General features: G+C 34.2%; 2 protein-coding genes and 1 long non-coding RNA gene across 6 annotated transcripts in view; 1 reads left to right on the forward strand and 2 right to left on the reverse strand.

The window, feature by feature from the left end:
* The window catches only part of LOC121408387 (CCR4-Not complex 3'-5'-exoribonuclease subunit Ccr4-like), a 32,837-nt gene extending 16,784 nt beyond the window's left edge, over positions 1-16,053 (forward strand). For 2 of the 3 annotated variants that reach the window (XM_041599862.1, XM_041599854.1), the window contains exon 7: positions 91-994. In XM_041599862.1, coding sequence (XP_041455796.1) covers positions 91-408 — 318 coding nt within the window. In that variant the 3' untranslated portion in view covers positions 409-994. Of the gene's footprint in view, positions 1-90; positions 995-15,683 lie in introns of those variants that run through there. The other variant, XM_041599871.1, reaches the window with a different exon arrangement.
* Positions 4,316-6,493, reverse strand: LOC121408406. Its single transcript, XR_005969034.1, has 2 exons — positions 6,122-6,493; positions 4,316-5,462 (listed from the first exon to the last, which is right to left on the reverse strand). It is a non-coding gene; the product is annotated as an uncharacterized LOC121408406 (long non-coding RNA).
* A 2,020-nt stretch (positions 16,054-18,073) lies between the features above and the next one.
* LOC121408372 (lysosome membrane protein 2-like) overlaps positions 18,074-25,999 on the reverse strand; it is a 28,073-nt gene continuing 20,147 nt past the window's right edge. For both annotated transcript variants that reach the window (XM_041599840.1, XM_041599833.1), the window contains exons 8-13: positions 25,540-25,721; positions 24,933-25,051; positions 24,059-24,138; positions 23,432-23,483; positions 22,738-22,929; positions 18,074-22,284 (exon numbers count right to left, since the gene is read on the reverse strand). In XM_041599840.1, the coding sequence (XP_041455774.1) occupies positions 22,225-22,284; positions 22,738-22,929; positions 23,432-23,483; positions 24,059-24,138; positions 24,933-25,051; positions 25,540-25,721 (685 nt within the window). In that variant the 3' untranslated portion in view covers positions 18,074-22,224. The remainder of the gene's footprint in view (positions 22,285-22,737; positions 22,930-23,431; positions 23,484-24,058; positions 24,139-24,932; positions 25,052-25,539; positions 25,722-25,999) is intronic.

The raw sequence follows: 25,999 nt of genomic DNA on the forward strand, positions 1-25,999 counted from the left end.
ACGATTCTTGTTTTATAATTTTGGTAGTTCCATATCATATTTTTATTATTTTTCATTTCATTCCCTTTGTTTCATGAAAACCTATATTAGGGAGAAGAAATACCCTTTTCAGACGTAGATGATTATCTTGGGGTGGAGTGGTCAGATGTGATTAAAGACCCGGCAGAGATCATTGAACCTCCTCCACCTAAACGCCCTCGCAAGGCTTTCAGAACGGACCCTGCAAAGTATGGCGAGAAGAAGTATATAGCTCCCTTGGATTACCAGTGGTTTGATTCTCATAGTCTGTCTTGCTATGGTGTTTTAGAAATGGTGGATGAAAGAGAAATTTTTCCACTTTATGCCTGTCCAAATAAGTATTTTCCTTCAGATCACTTGTCAGTCATGTCCAGATATAAATTTATTTAAATCAGTGTGATACAAATCAAGGTACTGTTAAAAAAAGTTAACTTTTCTTCTGTTTTCCAGTTTTTACATATTTCATTCTTGAAAAAAAAGAGACCTTTTTTCTTTTTTAAATCTCGAAAATAGAAAATCAATTTTCACTCTATATTTTGTTTTTGGCTTTTCCATTTCGAAATCAGATAAACAAATTATCTAACAGTACCTTGTTTCATTCATACATGGCAGTTTGGTGCTTAAAAGAACTGACTTGTTAATATTTTTGAGAAATTTCAGAACTGCCAATGTTTCTGTAGTTGTGCAATAATTATCAAAAGAAATATTTTGAATTGTTACTGTATTGCCATTGTTAATTCTACTAATTTATTGCCAGATGCAATATGAATTAAGCCTTTTCAATTCAACTTGAATCAGTTCAATTTGAATAAATCATTCAAATGTTTTATTCTTGTTTACATGCAAATTTTAAGAAAATTTACTTTGTCAACAATGATAAATATAATAAATAATACTGAATTATACCTTTAAGTGAGAATAATGTTCACAAATTCCCCAGTCACAAAGGCCAAATGGATATATTTACTAGTAATTGGAAAAGACTGTCTCAGAAATATCTGGTCTTCTTTTTTTTAATTAATTGAATGATCATTCAAATCAGTTTAGCTAAACTTCGCACAAAAGTTTTTTATTTCGTATGATTGAGCTAATCTTCACACAAAAGTTTGATTGATTTGTATGGCTGCTAGTTACCATTTCTCTAATTTCTATTTCTTTCCCATATCAATTTTTTCCTCAGTCATTTGATTTGATTAAAAGTTACCAACTTAGATACTTTCTTGGTTTACTTTATGCCTTTCACTCCAATGGTAGATTGAGTGTTCATACCTATTCCACCGTCTTCTGTCTTCTAGCTTCTACTCCCTTACCAAGTAAGAAGCTTTGCCAAAGAGGTATTAATGCTTCTACTTCCAAAGCCAGATCATAGGTAGTCTGATTATTCTTTGAAGGTCTTTCTCTTGCTCTTAGTTTTGGCACTAGAGGGTGGTGTGAGATTTATTCTCTTAACATTTTGAAAGAAATATATTGTTAGTGTGTATTTGGCCTGCAACATTTTACCAATAATGAAGGCCGCTTCTTACATGTATCTCTTCAATTTGAAAAGGAAAAGGGAGAAGCATGATCGTGATGATACATTTGCTCAGAGGCATTGTTTAAAGATGGTTAACTTTCAAGATTAGATTAATCAGATTCAACCTAAAGCGTTTTGTAACTTTTAGGTCTTTATATATTCATTCATTTATTAACAGTATTTCAACAGGATGCCCAATCAACATAAAAAATGCTCTCCCTTTGGGTCCTGCATAATCATTTGAAAAAAAAAAATCAAATTATATCTTATAATACACAGTAAAATTAACATGAGAAAATGTACACACATATAATGATAGAACATAATAGTTGAAGTCAGATATGAACAATATTATAATAAACATCATTAGAAAGAAGGAAATAGACATACATAGAACATAGTGATTGAAATTGACATCAGCAGTATTTAATATAATTGACAAATTAAGCTGCAATTGGACTTAAAGTTTATCTTTTAAATATTTCTTAAAAATTGAGAGGGAGTTTATGTTTTGAGGTTCAGGTTGACTACTGTTCCATAATAAGAAGGTTTGGTAATGAAATGAGTGTTTGAATGATTCGATATGACATTTTGGGAAGTGTATCAGCGAAACGGTATGTCTCTGTTTAATTCCACTGTCACTATCAAAGTGGACTGCCATTTTTCATTTTTTGGGGTTAACACTATATTGCACGTACCCCGTTAAATATATAATTAAGCGTTTTCCTTGTGTTCAAAACTGTCAACTAGCGCCTTGGGCAGGTTTTCACAAGGTTCCCACATTGCCGCTGACAGAGGAAATCCTCTCCATTGCACTTTATACCTGTTGCCATTTTTCTCCAGAAGTTTTTCAACGTAGTACCTCTTTTCTTTTTGTGTTTGTTCTGATTATTGCTTTAATTATGCAATGAAGTGCTAATCATGTAATGAAGTGTTTTCCTTGTGTTCAACACAAGTGTTTTCCTTGTGTTCAAAACTGTTAACTACTAGTAGCGCCTTGGGCAGGTTTTCACAAGGTTCCCACATTGCCGCTGACAGAGGAAATCCTCTCTATTGCACTTTATACCTGTTGCCATTTTTCTCCAGAAGTTTTTCAACGTAGTACCTCTTTTCTTTTCTTTTTGTGTTCTGATTATTGCTTTAATTATGCAATGAAGTGCTAATCATGTAATGAAGTGTTTTCCTTGTGTTCAACACAAGTGTTTTCCTTGTGTTCAAAACTGTTAACTACTAGTAGCGCCTTGGGCAGGTTTTCACAAGGTTCCCACATTGCCGCTGACAGAGGAAATCCTCTCCATTGCACTTTATACCTGTTGCCATTTTTCTCCAGAAGTTTTTCAACGTAGTACCTCTTTTCTTTTCTTTTTGTGTTTGTTCTGATTATTGCTTTAATTATGCAATGAAGTGCTAATCATGTAATGAAGTGTTTTCCTTGTGTTCAACACAAGTGTTTTCCTTGTGTTCAAAACTGTTAACTACTAGTAGCGCCTTGGGCAGGTTTTCACAAGGTTCCCACATTGCTGTTGACAGAGGAAATCCTCTCCATTGCACTATATCTGTTGCCATTTTTCTCCAAAAGTTTTTCAACGTAGTACCTCTCTTCTTTTCTTTTTATTTTTGTTCTTTCTGATTTTTGCTTTTGCTGCAGAGTGTCATTGCCTTGAAGTAGGTCCTTGTACTTGACAGGGATAACTGCAGGGGTAACTGAAGGAGGGTTAACATTAGGGATAGCTGGAAGTTTGGTAGTACATGGCAGTTTGTCTGTCCTGTTAGGTTGGTTGGTGGACTTGAGATCGGCAAGTGGGGCATCATCACTATCACTCTCATCTATATCTGCCAGGGGGATGGCTTCTGGTGTTTCTTGTGTGGCCTTCATGTGGTTGGTCTTTTTCATCTTGTAAAGTCCATTTCAATTTCCATGTCGAGTTCTTGTACAACTTGTTTAGCAGAGAATTTTATCGAAGACATACGATTCAGCAGTGATGTTAGTGTCTTATCATAAAGGCAAGTTCTATAAATGGACAGCCTTTTTCATTTTGGGTTAGCACTATATTGCACATACACTGTTAATAATGTACTGAAGTGTTTTCCTTGTGTTCAGATCTGTCAACTAGCTCCTTGGGCAGGTTTTCACAAGGTTCCCACGTTGCCGCTGACAGGAAATCCTCTCCATTTCACTTTATATCTGTTGCCATTTTTCTCCAGATGTTTTTCAACGTAGTACCTCTTTTCTTCTCTTTTTGTGTTCTGATTATTGCTTATGCTGCAGAGTATCATTGCCTTGCGGAAGGTTTGTGGACTTGACGGGGAACGGCAGGGGTAATAGCAGGGGTATCTGAAGGAGTGACATCGGGGTTGATATCAGGGATAGCTGGAAGATTGGTAGTACATGGCAGTTTATCTGGTAGAATAGGTTGGTCGGTGGACTTGAAATCAGCATGCCATGCATCATCACGATTACTCTCATCTATATCTTCCAGGGGAATAGCTTTAGTGCTTCTTGTGTGGCCCTCATGTGGTTGGTCTTGTTCATCTTGTAAAGTCCATTTCAATTTCCATGTTGAGTTCTTGTACAACTTGTTTGGCAGAGAATTTTATCGAAGACATACGATTCAGCAGTGATGTTAGTGTCTTCTTATCATAAAGGCAAGTTCTATAAATGGGCCGCCTTTTTTCATTTTGGGTTAGCACTTTATTGCACATACCCTATTAATAATGTAATGAAGTGTTTTCCTTTTGTTCAAATCTGTCAACTAGCACCTTGGGCAGGTTTTCACAAGGTTCCCACATTGCCGCTGACAGAGGAAGTCCTCTCCATTGCACTTTATATCTGTTGCCATTTTTCTCCAGATGTTTTTCAACGTAGTACCTCTTTTCTTCTCTTTTTGTGTTTGTTTTGATTATTGCTTTTGCTGCAGAGTATCATCGCCTTGCATTAGCTTCCTGTACTTGACAGGGATAACAGCAGGGGTAACTGAAGGAGAGAAAAAAGGGTCAATGTTAGGGATATCTGGATGATTGGTAGTACATGGCAGCTTATCTGGCAGTTTAGGTTGGCTGGTGGACTTGAAATCAGCGAGATGCATATCATCACTATCCCAGGGGATGGCATCTTGTGCTTCTTGTGTGGCCCTCACATAGTTGGTCTTGTTCATATTGTAAAGTCCATTTCAATTTTCATGTTGGGTTCCTGTACAACTTGTTTGGCAGAGAATTTTATCGAAGACATACGATTCAGCAGCGATACCACATACCTGCCACTTATCATAAAGGCAAGTTCTGTTTAACTCTACTTCATCTGGCAACCCCTCTTCATTTAAATCATCCATTTTGGTGTACCGCACTATTTTCCTCTTGCATCCTGGAATACCTTCAAAATACTTCTTGTTGAGCATGTTTGAAACCTTTGTTCAGAGGCTATCCCTATCAAGACATTCTTGTTTTTCATCTGTTGTTCCACTGAAAATTTCATTTAGCATGAGGGTTCCCATCTGTTTTTGTGTAGCAGTGTGTATCTTTGGGAGTATCCATTCAGAACCCTCTCACCATTAGAAGCTATAATTGCGCATGCATAACCTAATTCTTCAAAGTCTTTTACGATTTTTCTTTGGGGGGACTTGTCCATTAGCTTGTTGGTGGTGTTTGTCTCATGTCTGTCAAATTCTCCATCTTTTCTTTGGTTTGTTATAATTTTTATACTTTGCCACCACAACTTTGTCCTTTGGCAGTCTCTTCCAATCGAGATGTGCTTCATGGCATTTTCTATCTCCCCCTGACAATCCTTTTTTGCAGTAGGCAAGTAAGCATCATAGGTTCTGGGGCATTGGGTAACAATTCCACTACTCCTCAGTCTTTGTTTGCTTGTGATAGAAGGCAAAATCCAGAATGGTATGTGGTATCTGTGTTTATTTCCAAGAAAACAACAGCATCACTGCGGAAATATAAATAATGATAATACATTATATACATATTGAAAAAAAAAATCAAATGACTTAAGTACTCCATTAATTCTAATTTCCATATCATTTCTTATAATACCTTATATTTATGAGTCACAAAGAGCCATACCAAAATATCATTCCTTCCACACAAGGGTTGAGCAAATATATATATATCAACCCAGGATGAAACTGCAGTTAACAATTTGAATAATTTCTGGAGACATTGCATAATATCGAGACATCTTTTATTGCAATAAAAAAATCCTGTAGGCCTACAAACATTAAAATCTTTGAGAACAAAACAATCTGTGGGCAAAATAAGAGAAAAGGGGCAATATGCTACAATGAACATCATGGAACAGATATGCCGATATTATTAGAAATATTTGATAACATCATCATCAACCAGGAAAAGCTTAACTTTTTTTCATGTCTGCTAACCAATCAATATTAGATAATGCACTGTGCAATTATAAGCAATTATAGCAATTGCAGAGTCAGAATTTCAGAGGCATTAATATCAGTTAACATAATTAAATTTGACTAAGATTCCACAGGCATCGGTAATTATTGTGCTGTAGTAAAATACATAATCATACAAGGTAACAAATATCCCAGTAATATCATGAAATAATAACCATCAACTCACTTGATTGCACACTTGTAAGACAGCCTGCTTCTTCAAAAATTTAAATGCTTCTGCCCCTTTCCTGCCAAAATCATGCCCTGGCTGGCTTGAAAGAAAGCCTCCTTTAGGGGGTACATTATTAAAACCCCCAACCTGACCCTTGATTGGGCAATTACACTGGTCAGCCCAGACAAGTAAAGAGGGATCCTTGAATGCATCCATGAAGGAATATTGAACAAAAGCCATTGTGAACTATTAACTATTGTTCTTCTAATCCGTCTGCAAGACCATTAATGGTACAGCCAATTTCACATTACAACACTTGCCTTACAGACAATCACCAGACTCTGTAACTTTGTTTAACTCATAATTTATGCAACACTAAATAAATCACAAGTAGGGGAAGGCGGGGTATGTTGTGACAGTTTTTGCTTTATGCATGTTAGAATTTATATGATTAACAATCTTGTCGAAATAAGTACCTTGCCTTGAAATTTAATTCTTCTGAAATATTTTCCACCTATATATAACTTTCTATCCCCACACTGAAAGTCATCGTGACCTTTGAAAAAAACGATGTCAAATGGCTCAACTTGCCCCATATATGGGGTAAGTTTGAGCCACCTTCTGGGGTAAGTTGAGCCACAAAAACTATGTACAAAATGTATGAGGGGAGAACCAGCATGTCAATTTTTTGTTTAAAGTCTTTTCACTTGCTAATTCTCTATAAATACTTACATCCTTTAAAAGGAAAAGAGCAGTCATTTAAATTTGCTCCTTTCAGCCAGCATTTCAATTGATTTTTATGGTTTGTTTAATTTTTAAGATACATTACCATAGGAATTACCATGGCTCAACTTGCCCCATGCTGTTTGGCTCAACTTACCCCAGTCCGTACTTAGTGCGATAATTTTGTATCCACACATTTATTATGCATCCATCATATAAAAGACTATGACAAGAATAAAGATCCATACCTGGACTAATAATGTTGTTATCATGTCTTTATTATATTTAAAGACGTGTGTGTTTTCAAAGCACTTATCTATTTCACACTCTTTTTTACTTTTTTGGCTGAAATTCATGTTTTTCCCTCTAAAAAACTACTTTTTGTTTCAAAGTTGAAAACAATGTGGTGGGGTTAGGGGTTATGCTATGGGTCATCAATACATGACACCACCACAATGTCTGACTCATTCATTATTGGCCTGGGGCTGGTGGCTCAACTTGCCCCTATGCTCAACTTACCCCGCCTTCCCCTACTCTTCTTGGGTGCCATTTCTAGAAAGGCTTTATTCACCGTAGATTGCGCTCTTGCTACATATCCTTTCAACATCTTTCCGTTTTTTGCAAGCAAATTGTCATCAACATTTAAAACAAACTCTCAAACCTTGATTCAGTATATGTATAAACTTTGCAAACTGAATACACACATGTATAAACATTTGTTCCTTCAACACCAACCAACTTAAAACCAATAACTATCAGTTTGGCTGCACATGAGTACAGTATTCATGCTCAGCTAATCACCTTTACTTTACTATTCCTCTCACTTGTATCTCCATGGTTCACAAGTCGCCCCAGTTTTGGCCCTTTGGTAGGCTCTTCAGTAGCATCAATACTTCCCTTATCCATGGTGGGTTACATTCTTTCTTGATGTAATTGTTTACATAATCTAGGCATCACTTTTTTTCGTGGCATATCTTGTGCCTACAGTCTCAACAATTGCCTCTTCATCAATGTAGCTGCATGTTTCTCCAACAGTATCCACTTTTTCCAAGGAATTTCATTTGTTTTCAGTCCGTAGTCATACAGAACCTCTGCTCTCATAGATCTTGTGCTAAACATACAGAAGGGGACTATTATCCACGGTAATTGCATGACAAAACTTTGGAGCTGTTGGAACCCTCTGCATGAGATGCAGCAGGCTTACTTATGCTTTTCAACCTTGCATTGCCAAGTTTCTTTGGAGCTTTGACATATGACACATGCCCATGTTTGACACCCATGTCTTGAGTCCGTCTGCCCATCCTGGAATACCTTCAAAATACTTCTTGTTGAGCATGTTTGAAACCTTTGTGCGAAGGCTATCCCTATCATGGCATTCTTGTTTGTCGTCTGTTGTTCCACCGAAAGTTTCATGTACTATACAGGCTCCCATCTGTTTTGTGTAACAGTGTGTATCTTTGAGGAGTATCTATTCAGAACCCTCTCACCGTTAGAAGCTATAATTGCGCATGCGTAACCTAATTCTTCAAAGTCGTTTGCGATTTTGGGGGTGTTGTCCTTTAGCTTGTTGGCGATGATTCTCTTTTGCTTGTCGGTCAACTTCTCCATCTTTTCTTTGGTTTGTTGTTTTGCTATTTTTGTATGCTTTGCAACTAGAACTTTGTCATTTGACAGCCTCTTCCAATCGAGAGGCACTTGCTTCATGGCCTTTTCTTTCTCCTCCCCCGACAATGGTTTAAATGCAGTACTCAAATAAGCATCGTGGGCTCTAGGGCATTGGGTAACACTTCTACTGCTCCTTGGCTTCCCCTTTCTCTTTCTGTTATGGATCCACCACCTTATTTGTGATGCAGACACCCCTGTTCTTTTAGATAGCTCCAGCACTTCATGTTTGTTTTTCGTTGTTGACACATTGATCAACCCATTGATAAAATGGGCCTCCAACTCTTCTGCTGCATCCATTTTGCTTTTGCTGATGACAACGTTACTGGTATTACTCGATCGTTTGACACCGTCATCATGGTCATGATCGTCACCTGTCACTGTCAATGAGGCCGTGGATGCAGGCGTGAATTGAATGAATTAAAAGGTGAGTTATGCCTCGATCACTTTGGTTGATAAGCGATATTCAGGTATCAGGCCAGGTGCAGCAGCTCGATTGATTGGCAATTAACGACTTTCCACCGTTTTCCTCAGTGACAAAGTCACATGCACATGTTGACTAATTGCTCCCATAGCTCTTCAAAGTCTTTCTTCAGCATGTCACATGTTTTCTTCATCTTTGGGATCAAGTGTATGAGACAATGCGTAGAAGTCATTGGTGCATGTATGATGGTATACAGCAGCACTGTTTTGAAATGTAATGTTGAAGTGGTTACCTCCGTAAGAGTCAAGGTATGAAATTGGAACCAGAACACCAAATTCCCTCACCATGCCAGATGCTCAGCACAGTCTGGTCACAACAAGCTGCATAATGATCTTACTGCCAAACATGATCCAGTTTTATTTCCATTTCACAGGACCTTCTTCACTTACTCCAACTGTCCCCTATCAGTTTCAATAAATTCCCACTCGTGTAATGCACTTCCTGGAGTTCCTGCATACACTTGAAGATTTGAAACTAGGTGTTTTCCACAGTATAAGTCGTTGAAAATAGCAAGTTCTTGTTTTACTTGCTCTTCTAGACTCTGTCCAGTTAGCCATCACTTCTAGGAGAATTACTAGCTTTCCATTTCTCAAGTTTGTTGATGTAGCATTAATAATGTTCATACTCATATCAAAATCTACCACATCTCCTAACATTTCTTTAAAAAAAACATATGTCTACTACCGGTATAACAAATTAAAAAAAGGAAATAACCAACAAAATTTGAATAAAAACCCTCAAATAATGTTTCAATTTGTATAGATTTCTTTCCAACCAATAGAAACTAATAAACACACTAAACATACATAAATTACTTGCCTTGAGCATTGAACTAAGGAGGGCAAACATAAACATCTCTTTTTCATCTCTAGAAACATACAGAAATAATAAAACTTTTTGTTTCTTCCTTGGATATCGAAGACCGCAAAGTTCTTTCTCCTCAGTTCTTCGGTTCTCTAGTTTCTTGTTTATCATTTAAAAATCCATGTTTTCAAGCTTCTCATCATGTTTTATTCACTTTCTTAGAGACATTGCACAATAGTCAAGCAAAGATTTGAATTATGCAACAATCCAAGTCCCTAAAAAAGGTATTCCAATTCCCAATATGAATTCTACAGGGCTTGCATTGCAATCACCTTTCTCCACCATCACCATCTTCATCATTAATAAGAACATCTGATATTATAGTTCTTATTTTCATAGATATTTTCTCCTTTCCCTGACTGTCCATCTCTGCGCCAAGACAATACAATTAAATAAGGGGTAATAATCAGGCAGAGTAAAGGTTAAGTGTGTTTATTGATCATCAACATGGTCATGAGGCTGGATAGTTGGATACCTGCATGCTTTACATAAAACAACATCACACATTGGCACTGTATCTGGCCCCTCTTTCTTGCTTGCTTTGTTTCCTCAAATATTCTTCAATGTATTTTTTTACCTAGTAAATAGTTCCATATACATGTACCTTCTTTACAATGTCTGATATTTCCCTTGGTTCACTTTGTAAATCAGATAAAGGGTTTAGTCTTTAGATCAATTTATGATACTTGAAATCAAAGGACAATTAACTTTTTGAATTGAGTGTTTGATATTGTTTACTCCATCCTAACCCATTATCACCAATCACTATCATGCACATTTGCTTATTTGTCAATTAGTATTCTTTGAAATTATGCTTTAAGTGTGACCCCCCCCCAACATAAGCCATACTTTGCAGAATTATTAATGCAATTTAATGATATGTTCTCTTTGCCACTCCTGTTCATTTCAAATTATTATACAGCTATTTTGCTGCTTCTGGATTGGAGACCCATTTCTATGAATATTGTGGAAATCAACAGGGTATATCTGTCATATTGTAACTGACTTTTTTTATGTATACATGAGTGGATGATATGAAAAGAAACGTCTATGATCCTTAAATACTAACAGTTTGAATGGGTTGAATGATAAAGGGGAAAGTGTCTTGATTGAATAACTTGATTGTATATGATGTCCAGCTTTGCTGTCATTTCTATTTTTTTTTAATTAAAATCATTTACAATTCTGAAATATTTTGATTAATCACTTTGTTTTAATCTTCATTTTCAGTGAAATTGTATATTAATGATTAATTGATATGTTTATTGTTTGTCCAATTTTGTATAAAAGCTATTAAAATAGATATTTTCTTGCACTTATTTGTTTTGTATGCTTACCTGTATTTTGTCAATTAGTTGTTAATTTAAGTTTATGCAAACGAAGTATATAAACTATTACATGTATTACCTCTATCAGTCATCTGAGCTGGTCATTTACCAGACTGTATTGCCCTAGATTTTCTGAATATTGGAAGGGGATAGAGGTATATTATTTGAAATTAATGTTCCCCTCAAGGCCAGTCAATAATTGATTTAAACATGCTATATGTAAACTAAATTCTTATCAACTATCATTTCTAAATTATTTTACTTTCTGACTCAAACTTTAAAAGTGGATGGGGGTGTTGGCATGTAGAGGAATCAGTGTGAAAATCAAGGATAGGCCTGTATGAGAAATCCACAAGAATGTACAATACATTTATAGTCTCAGCATGTTCTCAAGTCAATAATGAAGAAAATATTAATTTGAACCCCTTAAGTCATTCATACATGCATACCAACCTGCTTGCATACAATGTTAGTGCAATAATTGGCACTTCCGATCTGTATAAAGAGAAAATAATGGAGAGAGAGATAGAGTCACACAGAAAGATGGAGGCCTATATTCTGGTCTCTTTGCTAAAATTATGGGAATCCAAACATAAAAAAATTGTTCACATGGTATGTTTAATTGATATTTTTACAGTGCGCTCTTTCCTAATTCTTTAATGGTAAAGACAATTATCTAATTTATCCTCCCCCGACAGTGAAAGGTCACATCCACCCCAGAAAAATGTTGACTGAATAAATAAAGAAAATCAAACCAGCAATGATGAAAATTTCATCAAATCAGATGTAAAATAAGAAAAAAAAAGTTTATTTTAAAATTCCGCTTGTTTTTCACAAAACATTGATATGCACATCTCAGTGACATGCAAATGACACAGTGATGTCCCTCACTATTTCTTTTGGTTTTTATTGTTTGAATTATACAATATTTATTTTTTTACAGATTTGACAATAAGGACCAACTGACTGAACCATAGAGTATTAAACCATGCTAATTCCACATGTTCGGGAGGAATTAATTGTTGTTTCACTTGACAATGGGGAGAAAATTAGGATATTTCATATGATAAAATACAAAAGGAATAGTGAGTGGATGACATCACCAGTCTCCTCATTTGCATACTGACAGGATGTGCATCTATTTTGTAAAATTAAGTGAAACTTATTTTACACCTGATTTTGATGAAATTTTCAGTGTTATGCTTGTTGGATTTTTATCCTTTTATTCAACTTTTTTGGGGGTGGACTTGTCCTTTAAAAATGATTTGAAAGTCAAATGAGCTTATACTATGAACCTCTACTGTTAGAGATTTATGTCTCAATTGGCCATCCATAGTTAAACCACAACTTCAGAACAGAGTTTAATTTAAACCGAACTTCAGAATATGGAATTGAGAGAGAGAGTGAGAGTGTGTATGAAAGAGAAACAGAGTGGTAAGAAAGGCAAGTGGGTGTGACCATTGCTAGTATGTATAAATGATGGGTACCTATAAAAGTTTTATAAAAGTCCAATTTCTGAGTCTGCAGACAATACAACCAAGGATCGGGAACTTAAAGCAGTACTCCAGGCTAAAAATAAAGTGATTAGAACAGAAAAGGAAAAGAAAAAGAAAAATTAGATGAAACAAAAACACTATAAAGTTTGTACAATGTTGTACAAGGAATAACAGCTACATGCGTTTCATTTTAAAGATTTGCATTGTTCTTTTGAAACAGTTCCTGGCATGTCTTTATGAATATTCAATGAGCAAACTGATGATGTCCTATCCCCAATTGTTCCTTTTTTTTTTGTTATATGAAATTAGGTTTATTCAAATTTTTTCCTCCAAGAACTTAAAAAATGAATTGACAACTGAATAGTGCAAAAAATAGTCATTGCTGCAACTGATTTCATTTATAAGGGAGATGTATCATACACACATGTATGAAAAAAGAAACTGGTATTATTTCATGTAATAATGTAAGAAAAGTGGGGATGTGACATCTGGGGCCCATTTCATAAAGGTAGAGCGTCAGCGTCAAGTCCCAAAACAGCGTCAAATTTTCACTTGCAGCGTCAAGTTTAATATTTGACGCTGCAGCGCATTTCATAAAAAGTTGACGCTCCAGTAAGAGCGTCAACTTTTTACTGGAGCGTCAAGTATGGTTACTGGAGCGTCAAATAGGGTTAAATATTTGACGCTGGTCATGGGGGAGCGTCAAGTTGACACTGCAATGGGTTTTTCATTGTTAAGAATGGTGTATGTTGTGCTCAGGCATGCCCACAGGGCTCTTACAAGAGAACGAATATTTAGAGCAATGTCTGATGATAATAATGCCAATAGTAGGCCTAATAAAGAATATATTATTATTAAGGTAATGCTTTCTAATAGAAATGCTTTTTTTTGTCCTGCCTACCGAAAAAAATAAAATGCTGAGAAATTCCTCCGAGACAGCATATCTTTCAGTTTATCCCAGGGCAGGTAAAAAAAGGAAGGTTATACTATCATGACTATAGACAGACTTTAAAAGAAAATGACAAATGGAGAGGATTTTTTTTGTGGGAAAAAAATCATGAAAACAGAGGAAGGTGGATGTATTATGTGGAAGTGTTTAATTTAGGGCCTGAAAAAAAAGCCCTATGGCCATAAAAAATGATAAATTGCTTTTTTCCCCGTTTGTGACTTTCTCAAAAAAAGTTGTGGCTGTTGTGTTGGCACTGTCATGATTGTTGAATCCATTGATTTACTGAAGTGAATGGTTATTCGCCGTTGAAACTGATAACTTAAAAATAATTTCCATTATGAACAAAAATAATCTTTTAAGGTCATTTTTGATGTTTCATGCATAATCAGAGCGTACAAATTTACTTGCTTCAGGTGATTTTTAACAGCACTGGGCACTGCACCAGCAGTGGCCTGCGCCTGCCTTCAAGTTGTTGTTGATACAACCTTGCATTACTAACACAAATAGTCAAGTGTGGGACTGGGATTAAAATTGTACGGTAGAAAACTTTTGAAGGTGAAATTTCGACGGGTAATAATGAGACCTCATCTTTTTCAAAATAATCTTTTCCCTGCCACAGGACTAATCTAAATAAATTCTCTTTCATAAAACATACCCACTGGAGAAACTATGCTATGTGATCACAAGGAAAAATAGCATTTTCTTCTACTCTCTACTAGAATTGCAAGCCATCACCGTGCACCATCACTCTGCTTCAGTGGCTAGTCTTATGCATGCTGCAGACCCTGTTTGCAGTTGCTAAATAATAATGTCGCTCCCGAAAAAGTTAACAAGCAAACAAAATATATATATTCTTTTTAAATGTTTTTCTTCTAATTTTGCTTCTCAAAGGTGGGGGGTGGCACAGCCCGGCTGTACCCCCCCCCCTGATCCGCCAGTACTTTCTACCTTAACTTGGGACTTGAATTGAAAACAAAAAACTGGAGAGAAAGGGGATTTCCCCCTAATCAGCCTCGTACATGACTATTCATATAATTCGCTGGAAAGTCAAGCTGACTTTCCAGCGAATGTGCTTTTATGAAATGCAAAGTTGCTAGCATAGCAAGTTGCTAGTATAGCAAGTAAAAGCTGCTATTCTACCAGAGTTGCTATCATAGCAACTTGCTATGATAGCAACTCTTTATGAAATAGGCCCCAGGTCAACTAATGACTATTCATGACTTGCATAAGATAACTCACAAAATATTGCTTGTTTGAAATTCAATAACTTCATTATTTGTTAACAGATTTTGATGAAATTTTGCTTTGTGAATTTTACTCTGTTCATTTACATATAAATATTTTCAGCCTGGAGTACCCCTTTGAAGCCAATATTCTGGATGTAGCAAACCTGTGGATGATATTGCTTTTGATGTAGCTGTATCTTGCATTTGGTGCATGGAGTTTCATTTTATTTTTTCTATAACCACCCCCCCCCCCAAAAAAAAGGAACGCATATATAGTTCCCCAATTTCTAAATGAGGTAGATTTATAATGGAAAGCTTGTGTGGTTGAGAAAAATTACATTACAGTAAAAATTGCCACTTTTTAGAGTTCATAGGAGTTTTTTTTAAATTCCATGCTATTAAGAATGAATTTGGCAATCCTTGCTGATAATTTCAGTGTGTGCTCATTCAGCCATGATGTTGAAGTTGTTTCTTTCTTTAACAATGTTGCAATCGCCTATTACATAAACAATGTTGCAAATTCTGTTTCCCCCATCAATATTCTGGATGGCTTAGGAGGGTATATCAAGAATTTTGACCTATGCTAAATTTGATAGGCGATGAGATATTTGTAGTTGGGTCTAGCAATGACTTCTAAGCATCCAACCGCTCTTAAATGTTCATCATGAAAAATGACTATTGTGCTCTTGCTCATGCGTGACAGAACATTAATTTTATTTTCACACCAAAGTTTGTCCATGGGAGCAGCCTGACCAAATAATTTGCTCAAAACTTTTGAAATGAACTCACTGTTTTGTTACTGTATATATAAAGTATTTTTGTCTCTTATATTTGTTTTCATGCAGGGTGATGAAATACCATTCACAAACTATGATGATTTCAACGGATCTGAATGGCCTCCCAAGATACCAAACATGGATCTCTATTGTGAAGTCTCTTTGGATTATCAATGGTTTAACTGTAGCGCCCTCTCTGTTGTAGGAATCTTGAAGATGATTAGCAAAGACCTGATTAAACCTTTTCATGCTTGTCCCAATGAACATTTTCCCTCTGATCATTTGCCTGTTTTGGTTAGATATGAATTCAAAACCAATTCAAGATGACATTTTATTACTAAATTTGTCTAGTTATATGTGTATACCGTAAGATCTCAATACAACTATACTTCGGTCCATCCAATGACAATAGTAACTCTGACCATTATTTTAAATTCATTTTTTTTCTTGATGTGGGATCTGTTCTATATTCCTTACATGTCGATGATGCTAAAGAAATTGAAGTCAAATAGTCTCTGAATTCTGAAGTATTGAAATTTCAAAAGCAAGTAACTATATATTTTAACATTTTTCTTCATTTACTATTAAGATATTCTTTCCACAGAGTTTCTTCCTATTGTCAGTGGACAGCAGTAAACACACTCCTGTATTTCATAATTACCATATACAAAACATTCCTGTTTTCACAATCACAAATTATACCTGCTTTATTTTGTATAAGGTTTTGGTTGTGAGGCTGTAAGCTTCATATTTTTATCGTTGATGGGGAAAGCTACTGATGCAGCAAGCGATGTGGTAAAAAAATTTTTGTACTTATGAAAAAAGAACTGTATCTGTCATCACACCAATCAGATGATTGTCATCAGCGACCATAATTGTTTTTGTGTGTACATGTACATACAGTATACTGTACTTCTTTTCTCAATAACGTATATAATTGTTTGTCTTTAATACATTAATTCATACATTCTGAAAATTAACATATATTTCTAAATGTATTTTGTGTCACATGACTGCTGAACCACTTTTAGATTTGTGTATTTCACACTTACATAATGATTTCATGTAATGTCCTCTTCTATTAACATGACAAAGCTCAAAGAAATTCAAGAATTCAATTATTCAGACATGGGAGGAAAAATGCCCAATTATTATTAAGTGTATTATATTCCCAATTGTTGTGAATATGCCCCTCTCTCCCTCGCTTAGGCAAGATAAAAAGAATTACACTACATTCAATTTGTACCGCACAGATTTTTTTTTTAATGGAGAAAGTATAAATGCATTGTGGAAAATAAAGAATGGCTGTATTATGAACAAAGAAAATTATTTCAGATGACAACACACAATTCAAAATCATTTTCATTTTAATTATCAATTTATTCAGATAAAAAATGTGTGAAGAATATGTGTTGTCACGATGCAGTATCAGTAGAGTGTATTCACCAAAATTTCATTGAAGAGTACATAGAACATTTTATGCACAGGTATTTGGCTGGTAACCTTTTTCAAACATTTAGGATGGTATTCACAACTTCGCCCAGGCTAAAATTTAAACTATGGTTTAATTAGCCCTCGCTAAATCTGGGGGTGAACACCATGTAAACCCCCTTTGTGAAAACAGGCTTTAATGTTCTGAAATATACATGATTCACACATATACACTGTACTGTTACATGCATATTATTATTGAATTACACATACTCAATGATAATGTCTATAACTATAACTACAATTAACCCAAATTCCTCAATTTATTTCATTTTCTTTTCTTCATTTCTGTTGCTGTCTCTTTATGATTAGATACCATCAGTGGTGGTTGCTATACAATCCTTTAAATCTAATCTTGAAGACTGTAAATAAAAATATTCATGATTTTATATGTTCCCCCACCCACCACCATCAGTGTATTCACCAACCAAAAGGCAGTATTTCCTCATACATAATGCAGAATACAATAATTGGAGCACCATGTTATTACAATACAGTCAAACTTGCATAAAGTCAACCTCAAAATGATTTATTTCCTTAAGTTAAAGCAATTTTTCAGATCAGATTATCCCAAACATGTTGGTGATGCGACGAATGCTCCTGTAACATTTGCTCCACTCTTATAACTCAGAGGGCATAAGGTTAGAGTTTATAAGGATTGTGATAAAAAAATTTGTTCAGAATAATGTAAAGACAGGGGTTAGTGTTGGAGGTTAGAATTTAGGTTTTGTTTAACGTGCATATTTTCCATCGGAGCAATAGTCGCCAGAGCAAATGTCATGAAACCATAATATACCTCTTTTAAGTCAAACTTCTCCTACATGTAAGTCAAACAGATTCATGTGATCTCAAAATATTTGCCTTGGACAAGATAACCTGAAGATAATTTAGGATCTAATCTATATGATGTAAATTAACACAACTCTTCTGACTTTGTTATCTCCATTAATCTTTCTTATTTTCTTTTGTTTTTACTAATTATTCACTTTCAAGTTGTATTTTTGTCTTTACACTGTACAATTTGTATGTTTTTATGGCCAAATGATGAAAATAATATGCAATATCTAATATTTGTATGCACATATTTAACAGCAATAGATAAAAAATGAATCTGAAATGGACCATATTTTCTACAATCTTCAGGATTAAACACACAATGAATTATTCATCATATATGTTTACCATCATATGATTGTTTACTGGATTTTGAAATTGGCAAGATGATTCTAAAGTATTAGGCACAAATATTTAATATTCAATATCACATGTAATGTGAAGACAGGCTATATTTTTTACCCCAAATCAAACAATATACAGAGTCTTAACCGACAGTCCAGGTCCTCACTGCGAACACGGAAATATTGCTTACCAGCCAAAATAAACGATAGTTGTTACCGGTAAGGATAAGTTTGCAGATCAATTTCATATCTCAGGTGGGTATATCTTTCTAAAAAAAAAAAGAATTGTTTTTATTCTTTTTAATACATAATGCTTATAAACAATCTGTAACTTTTGACTGTGATTACTTATTTACAATATCTCATATCAATATTTCGGTTTTTAGGCAGAATTATTGATTTATCAAGTTGATAACAATAAAAGAATGATACATGACATGCATAATATTAATAATCTAGAACTAGGTAGCTCCTTGGTTACATCATGATACATGCACACTTCAAAACATATAGTTCTCATTTCAAACACTGATATCCTTTCTGGTCCTTTAACATAAACAAACACAAAAATACTGTCAGTGTCAATAGAATTATTATGCGTGATGATATTCTTGAGCATCCTTCATGAATATTACACAAAGAAATTTGTTATGTATAATTATTAACTCTGTTAATGTGACTGTTGCCAAATTTAACCAAATAATGCACATAGATCCAACAAAATTATAAATCATCTTATAAGTTTTAAGTTTCTTAATACAAAGATTATACAATAAAGTCACATCAGATGATAGCAATGGATGTGGTCTTTATTCAGAATTTGAAAATGGCGATTTAGAAATCTTTGGTTTAACACCTGTGACAGTATACACTATCATAAAGAAAAAGAAAACCCTGAATCTCATCACCCGAAATTGTATAAAATTGATCAAATTATTTACATCGTAGCAAGAGAATATTCATTTCTAGAAATATTATTTCTTTAGTACTGATTCACTCACAGGCACAACATATTGGTATATTACCAACTCGATCATTGATTACTGTACAAGCTGTTATTTTCGTGTACAGAAATTTTCGCGAATCGCGGTTCGTGACATTTTCGCAGGTTGTTAAACTCGCGATTGGAAAATGTACAAAACACTTCCACTACATTTCAAAAAATGCAAAACTAGACAGTGCAAATCATGTGCAAAAGTATGCATCTCAAAGTCTCCATGCTGATGTGACGTTTGTACATGTCCATCTAAAAGCGGTTCCAAATTGTGGAAAAAGGTGGCTTAAATTTCATTTTTTTGTACCTTTAGATCTAAAAATTCATCATGTCACAGTTTGATCTGTAAGAGTAATCTTTGGAAGTTGTGTTTTATTAGATTCACTTTTTCAAAAGTTGGTTTCAGTGTAAAAATGTTGAATTTTGTGAACAGAATCTTACACCTCTAAAAGCTCTGGTCATGTGACTTCTGAATATTAATGAGTATGCAAATAGCTGCCTATATACGTGTGTATATAGTGAATCAGAGGACAATAAAATTAAATTATCTCATCAAAAATACATTTTTTTATATTACAGTGAGTGAATAAATATCGATAGAGTTATGTGAGAAAATAGTTTAGGCTTTGATTTTGTTTGGGAAATTCTAGCTAAGTTTTTGAATCACTAACTGTACTTTCTAAACCTTATCTTTTCAAGTACATATAGAGGTGCATATAACTTTTTTTATCACTACAAAGAAGTTTTACGATAGCAACGCTTTGCTATTGAGGATATTGGCACTGACTAATAACTGTCAATATTTTTGTGTTGTTAAATTCATGGCCGATCGGCAACATGGAAATACGGGAAAATAAACCCCCTGCGAAAATAACAGCTTCTACAGTATTAATTAGCTTTTAGAATATCAATGCCCCATGCATATCAAAAACCAAAGCCTGATGCACTATTTCTCTTAGAACAAAATCACAACATTACACACAAAGAGAACCATTTTTATGATTTGACAGATATACAAAAAGACAATACATGTAAATAGCACAGAATTTAAACCCGTCAAAATATAAGTCATTATTAATGCAGTGTAAAGCTTGCCTATTAATTTATGATTATCTTTGTACACAAAACATTAAACAATGAAAATTGTATTGATGAACTTTTCTGACTTTTCACCATACATGTAATTCGGCACATGATATTTACATCGAACACAAAAATTGTTATCCCTTTTAAAGTGGTTCACACTGATCAAAGTTCAAAGGCTATTATGATAATAATCATAATCTACATATCTAATAACAGCACAAACATTTGTCACCAATCCGGATAAAATTCAGCCATAGCAAATTTATATATTAGCATTATGTCTATTCTGAGTTTGTGAAATTTAACTTTAACAATATATAATGCACATTTACAACACATCTGAAATTAAGATTCTGATTTGTGTGGTGCAACAATCAGCAAGTAGGGTCTAGTTTACATCTGAAATTTAAATCAGATGCTATGCATCCATTGATGGGCAGTTTTACATATGAACTATAAAACCGATGCATATGGTGCAACCATTGGTGGGCAGTTTATATATGAAATTTAAAACTTATGTATATGAAGTAACCACTGGCAGGCAGTTTACATTCGAAAATTGAAACTGATACATATGGTGTAACAATTGGTGGGCAGCTTATGCATGATATTTAAAACGGATGCATATGAAGTAAACCAATGAATGTCATGCACCATTGGCAGGCTGTTTACATCTGAATCTAAAACCAAATCATGCAATGCATTTGTTCACTAAAATATATACATGTATCTGCTCACAACTTCATACAGTAATTTACCAGTAAGAATCCTTAACATCTCCAGATTTATGTATAATTATATGTATATCCATATAAAAATCTTTCAACAAACAAAAATGCCATTTATACTATTAATGCCAAAAAATTTGTTGCATAAGTCATTTTATATCATATATTCATTCCTAATGCTTCACATTGTTTAATAAGATACAAGTATTTTGTTAAATAAAATACAGGTATAGATAGATAACTTGAATTGTTGAAAGACATGAAAATCACATGCTCCTCTTTTCACCTGAAAGGCAAATATTTGCATACAAGAAGTACTTGAAAAGTACTTCACTATATGGCAGTGCAACACTCAATTACACTTATAATTTGAGTTGTGCGTTTCAATCATGGGTTAGTTCACACTCAGAAACTAAACATACATGTATATGAATGACATTACAAGTATAGTGAGTTTCAATCATGACTTGATTCACACTCAGAAACTAAACATACATGTATCTGAATGACATTACAAGTATAACAGGTCAATGGTTATCACCTCATGAAGAAGGTAGCATCGCTAAATTCAATTAACTTAAGCTATAAACAGATCAAATTTTTTGTGATGTCATCATGTATATTGGGTCTGGGATTGAGCTTATTTGTGCTTACAATGATCTTTCTCCAGCGGCTGCAATGTACATTTTCTTCAATCTACACTACAGAACTACATTGTTCACCATACCTGAGCAACATGGAATGTTGTTAAAATAAAAAGAAAAAAAATTGTTTACCATAAGTAAAACCATTTTGAAAGGAAGACATTTGATTCTGAAGGACATAAAGTATTTTATCAAGTATTTATACCTAATTGCTCAATTGACTACAAGGAGATTTAAAAAAAAAACGTACACAGACAAAATGTTTGTATATGTTATCTTGAAATATTCTTTGTACAATTGTGCTTTGGATATGTTTACATGAAGATTTGGAAATTCAATCCAATTCAACAGCATCCCACATACCTCTAGATCTCATTATCACAGTTGCTCTCCAAGTTTTAAGGAAAGTACACTTCATCTACTGCACTGTATGAAGCTCTGTTGTTAAAACCAAAAGCTTTCCATAGTCCATTCTCTTATACTTTCACATCATGATGGCACATTCTCTGATCTAGTACTACCATTAATAAGTGGAGCATTTTCATCACTCTGAAAGTCAAAAAGAAAAAAAAACAAAACTTTATTTCTATCTGTGTAACAGTCATTAAAATTGGTATACTACAATATTATTTTGGTTATAAAAACAGTAATCCTAATTCAAAATCAACTTAATTTCTGGGTGAGATATGTACCCAATTGTGAGACAGTCTATCATCCAGTATTTACTATCAGCATTAATAACACATCTTTACATTTATCTTCCATCATAGGGTTTTGTAGTTTGTAGTACTCAAAAGCTAATTCTTGATTCATTGTCTTTGAAAATGTAACCAAAGGTGAGCCTTAATATTGAATTGATTTTTACATGTTTGAAGGATTCAGCAATATTTCTGCTTCATGAAATCTGACAGTAAACAAAACACCAATTAGACAACTTATTGCTGAGTTTGGTCCTGTCAGTTTATTTATATTTAACTCAAAATACAGAGGTGTGATACTCACATTAACAGAGTAATCCAGAGGCCTTGATGATCTCTTCGCTTTACAGACCATAACTGATATACATGTTAGAGATAGGACAGCCAGCAGACAACCAAACCCTAAGACTGCCCATGTACCATAGGTTCCTATCTTCAATGGTAGGTATAGCTGTTTCTTAAGATCATCAGCAGACTCTTGTGTGACTGCCCCATGCTGTATAGAGGATATCATATCAATCAGTCCTTTGGGCCCTCTTCCATAAGATTTATTAATGTCAAATTACAGGCTATTGCTATATTAAAAGCTACTGCTGGTTTGTAATTTGATTGGTTAAATGAAAACTTTGCCATTGATTTCTAGCATAGTTATTGATTAAAAAGTTTAATAAAACCGAGCCCTGATATCCCAATGTCTGAAAAACATACAAAAAAAATTCAAAGAAATACTGACATTCTTCAAATCTCTCAGATATGGCACTCGAACAATACTTCAGTGGGAATAGGTGAACCAATGGAGAGAAAAATAATGTATGATTTACATTCTACATTTTAGTTCTGCAGTACGGTACTATAAGCATAAAGACATTTGATTAGGATAACTACTGAATGGATTGTCATTCAACTTGGAAAATAAGAGAAACCTGAACAGGTAATATTAACTGTATGAATAATTATTGAAGAATATTTTCAGATAATTCATTTTCAACAATACTTACTTCATTAATCCATACTAAAGGAACGTATGCTTCTGAAACATGCTTGTACCAACTATAAGATGAAAAGAAAAACAAAGGGAATAAGGAGCAGAAAATATAATGCACAAAAAATCAAGATTTCTAAACATTAATTTGTTACTAATCAAAGAAATTACTATGTCCTAGAACTACATTGGTTCACTTCAAATTGGATTGGAATTCTGCATAATCTACTCTTAATGCAAAGAAATCAAGCAATGATGTTTGAGGTACGTAAAAAAAATCATGGATATTTCTTTCAATTTACTTCCAGGTTGAAATCTACTTTGCCCCAGATATATGGAGGTAAATTCTTAATGAAATTGTTTTCTACCTACCTAAACACAATTTATATTGGATGAAACTGTTATGAAGCTAATATTAAGAATGATACACAATTATCATTTATTTTACAATTCTTTTGCTTTTGTTTGCATTCCAGTAGACCTGATGTATACTGGTACTGTAAATTAAAAAAAAATACCAGTAATGAAAAACAAATCACATGTCTATTGAATGCAGAAAACAATGTAAATCATGCTGTCTCACTTCCCATCTCATGACAAAAACACCCAGGAAGTTTGTTATCATGTGATGAATTAGACTTACTCTTCCAAGTAGAAGTCATAACTTTTTAAATGCGCATTGATCTGTAACTTCTTGGATACATTCAATGGGCCACCAGTATACTGTAGATAGAAATGAACAGAAATAATTTTGACTTCAATTGTAAAACATCGTTCAGATTGTGAAAACATGACAAAGTGACTTAACAGAATCCAATAACATGAAAACATATACTTGCATGTATTTTCTTTTCATTTCATTTAATGTCATCATTTAATCAAAGCAAACCCACTTCAGCCTACTGACTATTCTTCTGTGCAAAAAGTATGAATGAAAATTAAGTGCTAAATGATTCAGGTAAAAAGTATATAATATGGCAGTAATTTGCAAGGGAAGCAGGACACTGAAAAAGGGTATCTGGGGGCTCTTTTGTGTTGGTAAGGTTTTTAGCTGGTTTTCCATTATTTTACTATGTTCTGCTGGATAAAGTATATGAAGAGATCTAAATAAATGATGGATGATATGGGAGAAATGATGCTCACTGTGACTACTTCAAGTTTTGCTTTAATCTTTATTTGACTGAATATTCAATGAAATCTAAATTCTATAGACAATGGCTTGGAGAAGTAAAATTCTTTAGTTGCCAAAAAGCATGTCAGTCCAAACAATTATTCATTTAGGAAAATATTGCACTATCCCATCAGGAAAATGATGGTTACATCCTGAAATTGAAGATTAATACTCGCTGACTATCATCTAACCTAGAAGCTAACCAAAGTTTGTCAGAAGAAAGGGAGGTGTCATATTTTGAGGTATCTTGGGCTAAAAACTTTCTTCCAATCAAAACTGATTATATGGTGTTATCTAATAAACCATGAAATGACCAATCAAAGACTGTTATTATTAAGATACTCACTGGTTCTAGATCAAAGAATGTCCGATGAAGCTCTTCTACTGGGTGAACACCAATGACCATGTCCATAACGGACTGGTCAGCATAGAGGAAGTGTGGAGATGACATGAAGATTGGTGCACCTATTCAAGAAAACAATGAGGAAAATTAATTCATTTGCATATACCTCTGAATATTAAAGTGAATATTGGTTACTTGTAAGATGCTAAAACAGGTGGATCAATTATTGTGGAAATATATTAAAGATATCTTGGGATGGCTCAGAAATGGATACCAGAAATATTCAAACAACTACAGAATACTACAAGAAATGATGATGGGTGCAATACCTGAGTGAAATATTCCATGAATCCCACTGTATTCCATGATTAAACACCATCCAGTATAATCATCATCTTCTATAATCATTACTCATTAGACGTGCAATATGACATGTTACTGCAAAGCAAATTTGGGGATTTTATATTTCGGCACATCATCCAATAGGCCTATCCAATACACTCTGATATTGCAAAGGCAAATCATACAGAATTTCAATACACAATAATTCTCATCTGAGTTTGTATTAATGATATACATTTGGTTGATATTTTAAATCATGTTTACTTACCAAACTGACAAAGGCTAACATTGAGGAGCCCTCCAGGGTAACAATGTGCCACATCAGGGGTGCAGAAACCAATATTAGGGGGGTAGATTGTGTAATTAGCAAACAGGTATGAGGGTGGAGCAAACCGATAAGTAGGCACACCCCTCGTATTTGTTTCTTCCAAAAAGAGAGCATAGATGGATCTAAAAAGAGCATTTGTTATTAAAATATATGTTAAATCTGAATCTCAATAAGTTAACCCAAAGATTACGTTCATCTGTAATTCCCATAGAGTTTGTAAAAAGAACACCTCGATCCAGTAGACAACGGGTTAAACTGTGAGCTAATAAAGAAATTTATGCTACCCTACTACCTGATCAGAGCAGTGATAATTTACAAAACCAATAAAAAAGCAAATGTCTACTTGAAACCCCATCAAAATATTCAGTATTGTAAACACACTTTCAACAGGATCTCCATA

Source organism: Lytechinus variegatus, chromosome 1, assembly GCF_018143015.1.
Source record: "Lytechinus variegatus isolate NC3 chromosome 1, Lvar_3.0, whole genome shotgun sequence".
In the NCBI taxonomy this organism is placed as follows: Eukaryota; Metazoa; Echinodermata; class Echinoidea; order Temnopleuroida; family Toxopneustidae; genus Lytechinus; species Lytechinus variegatus.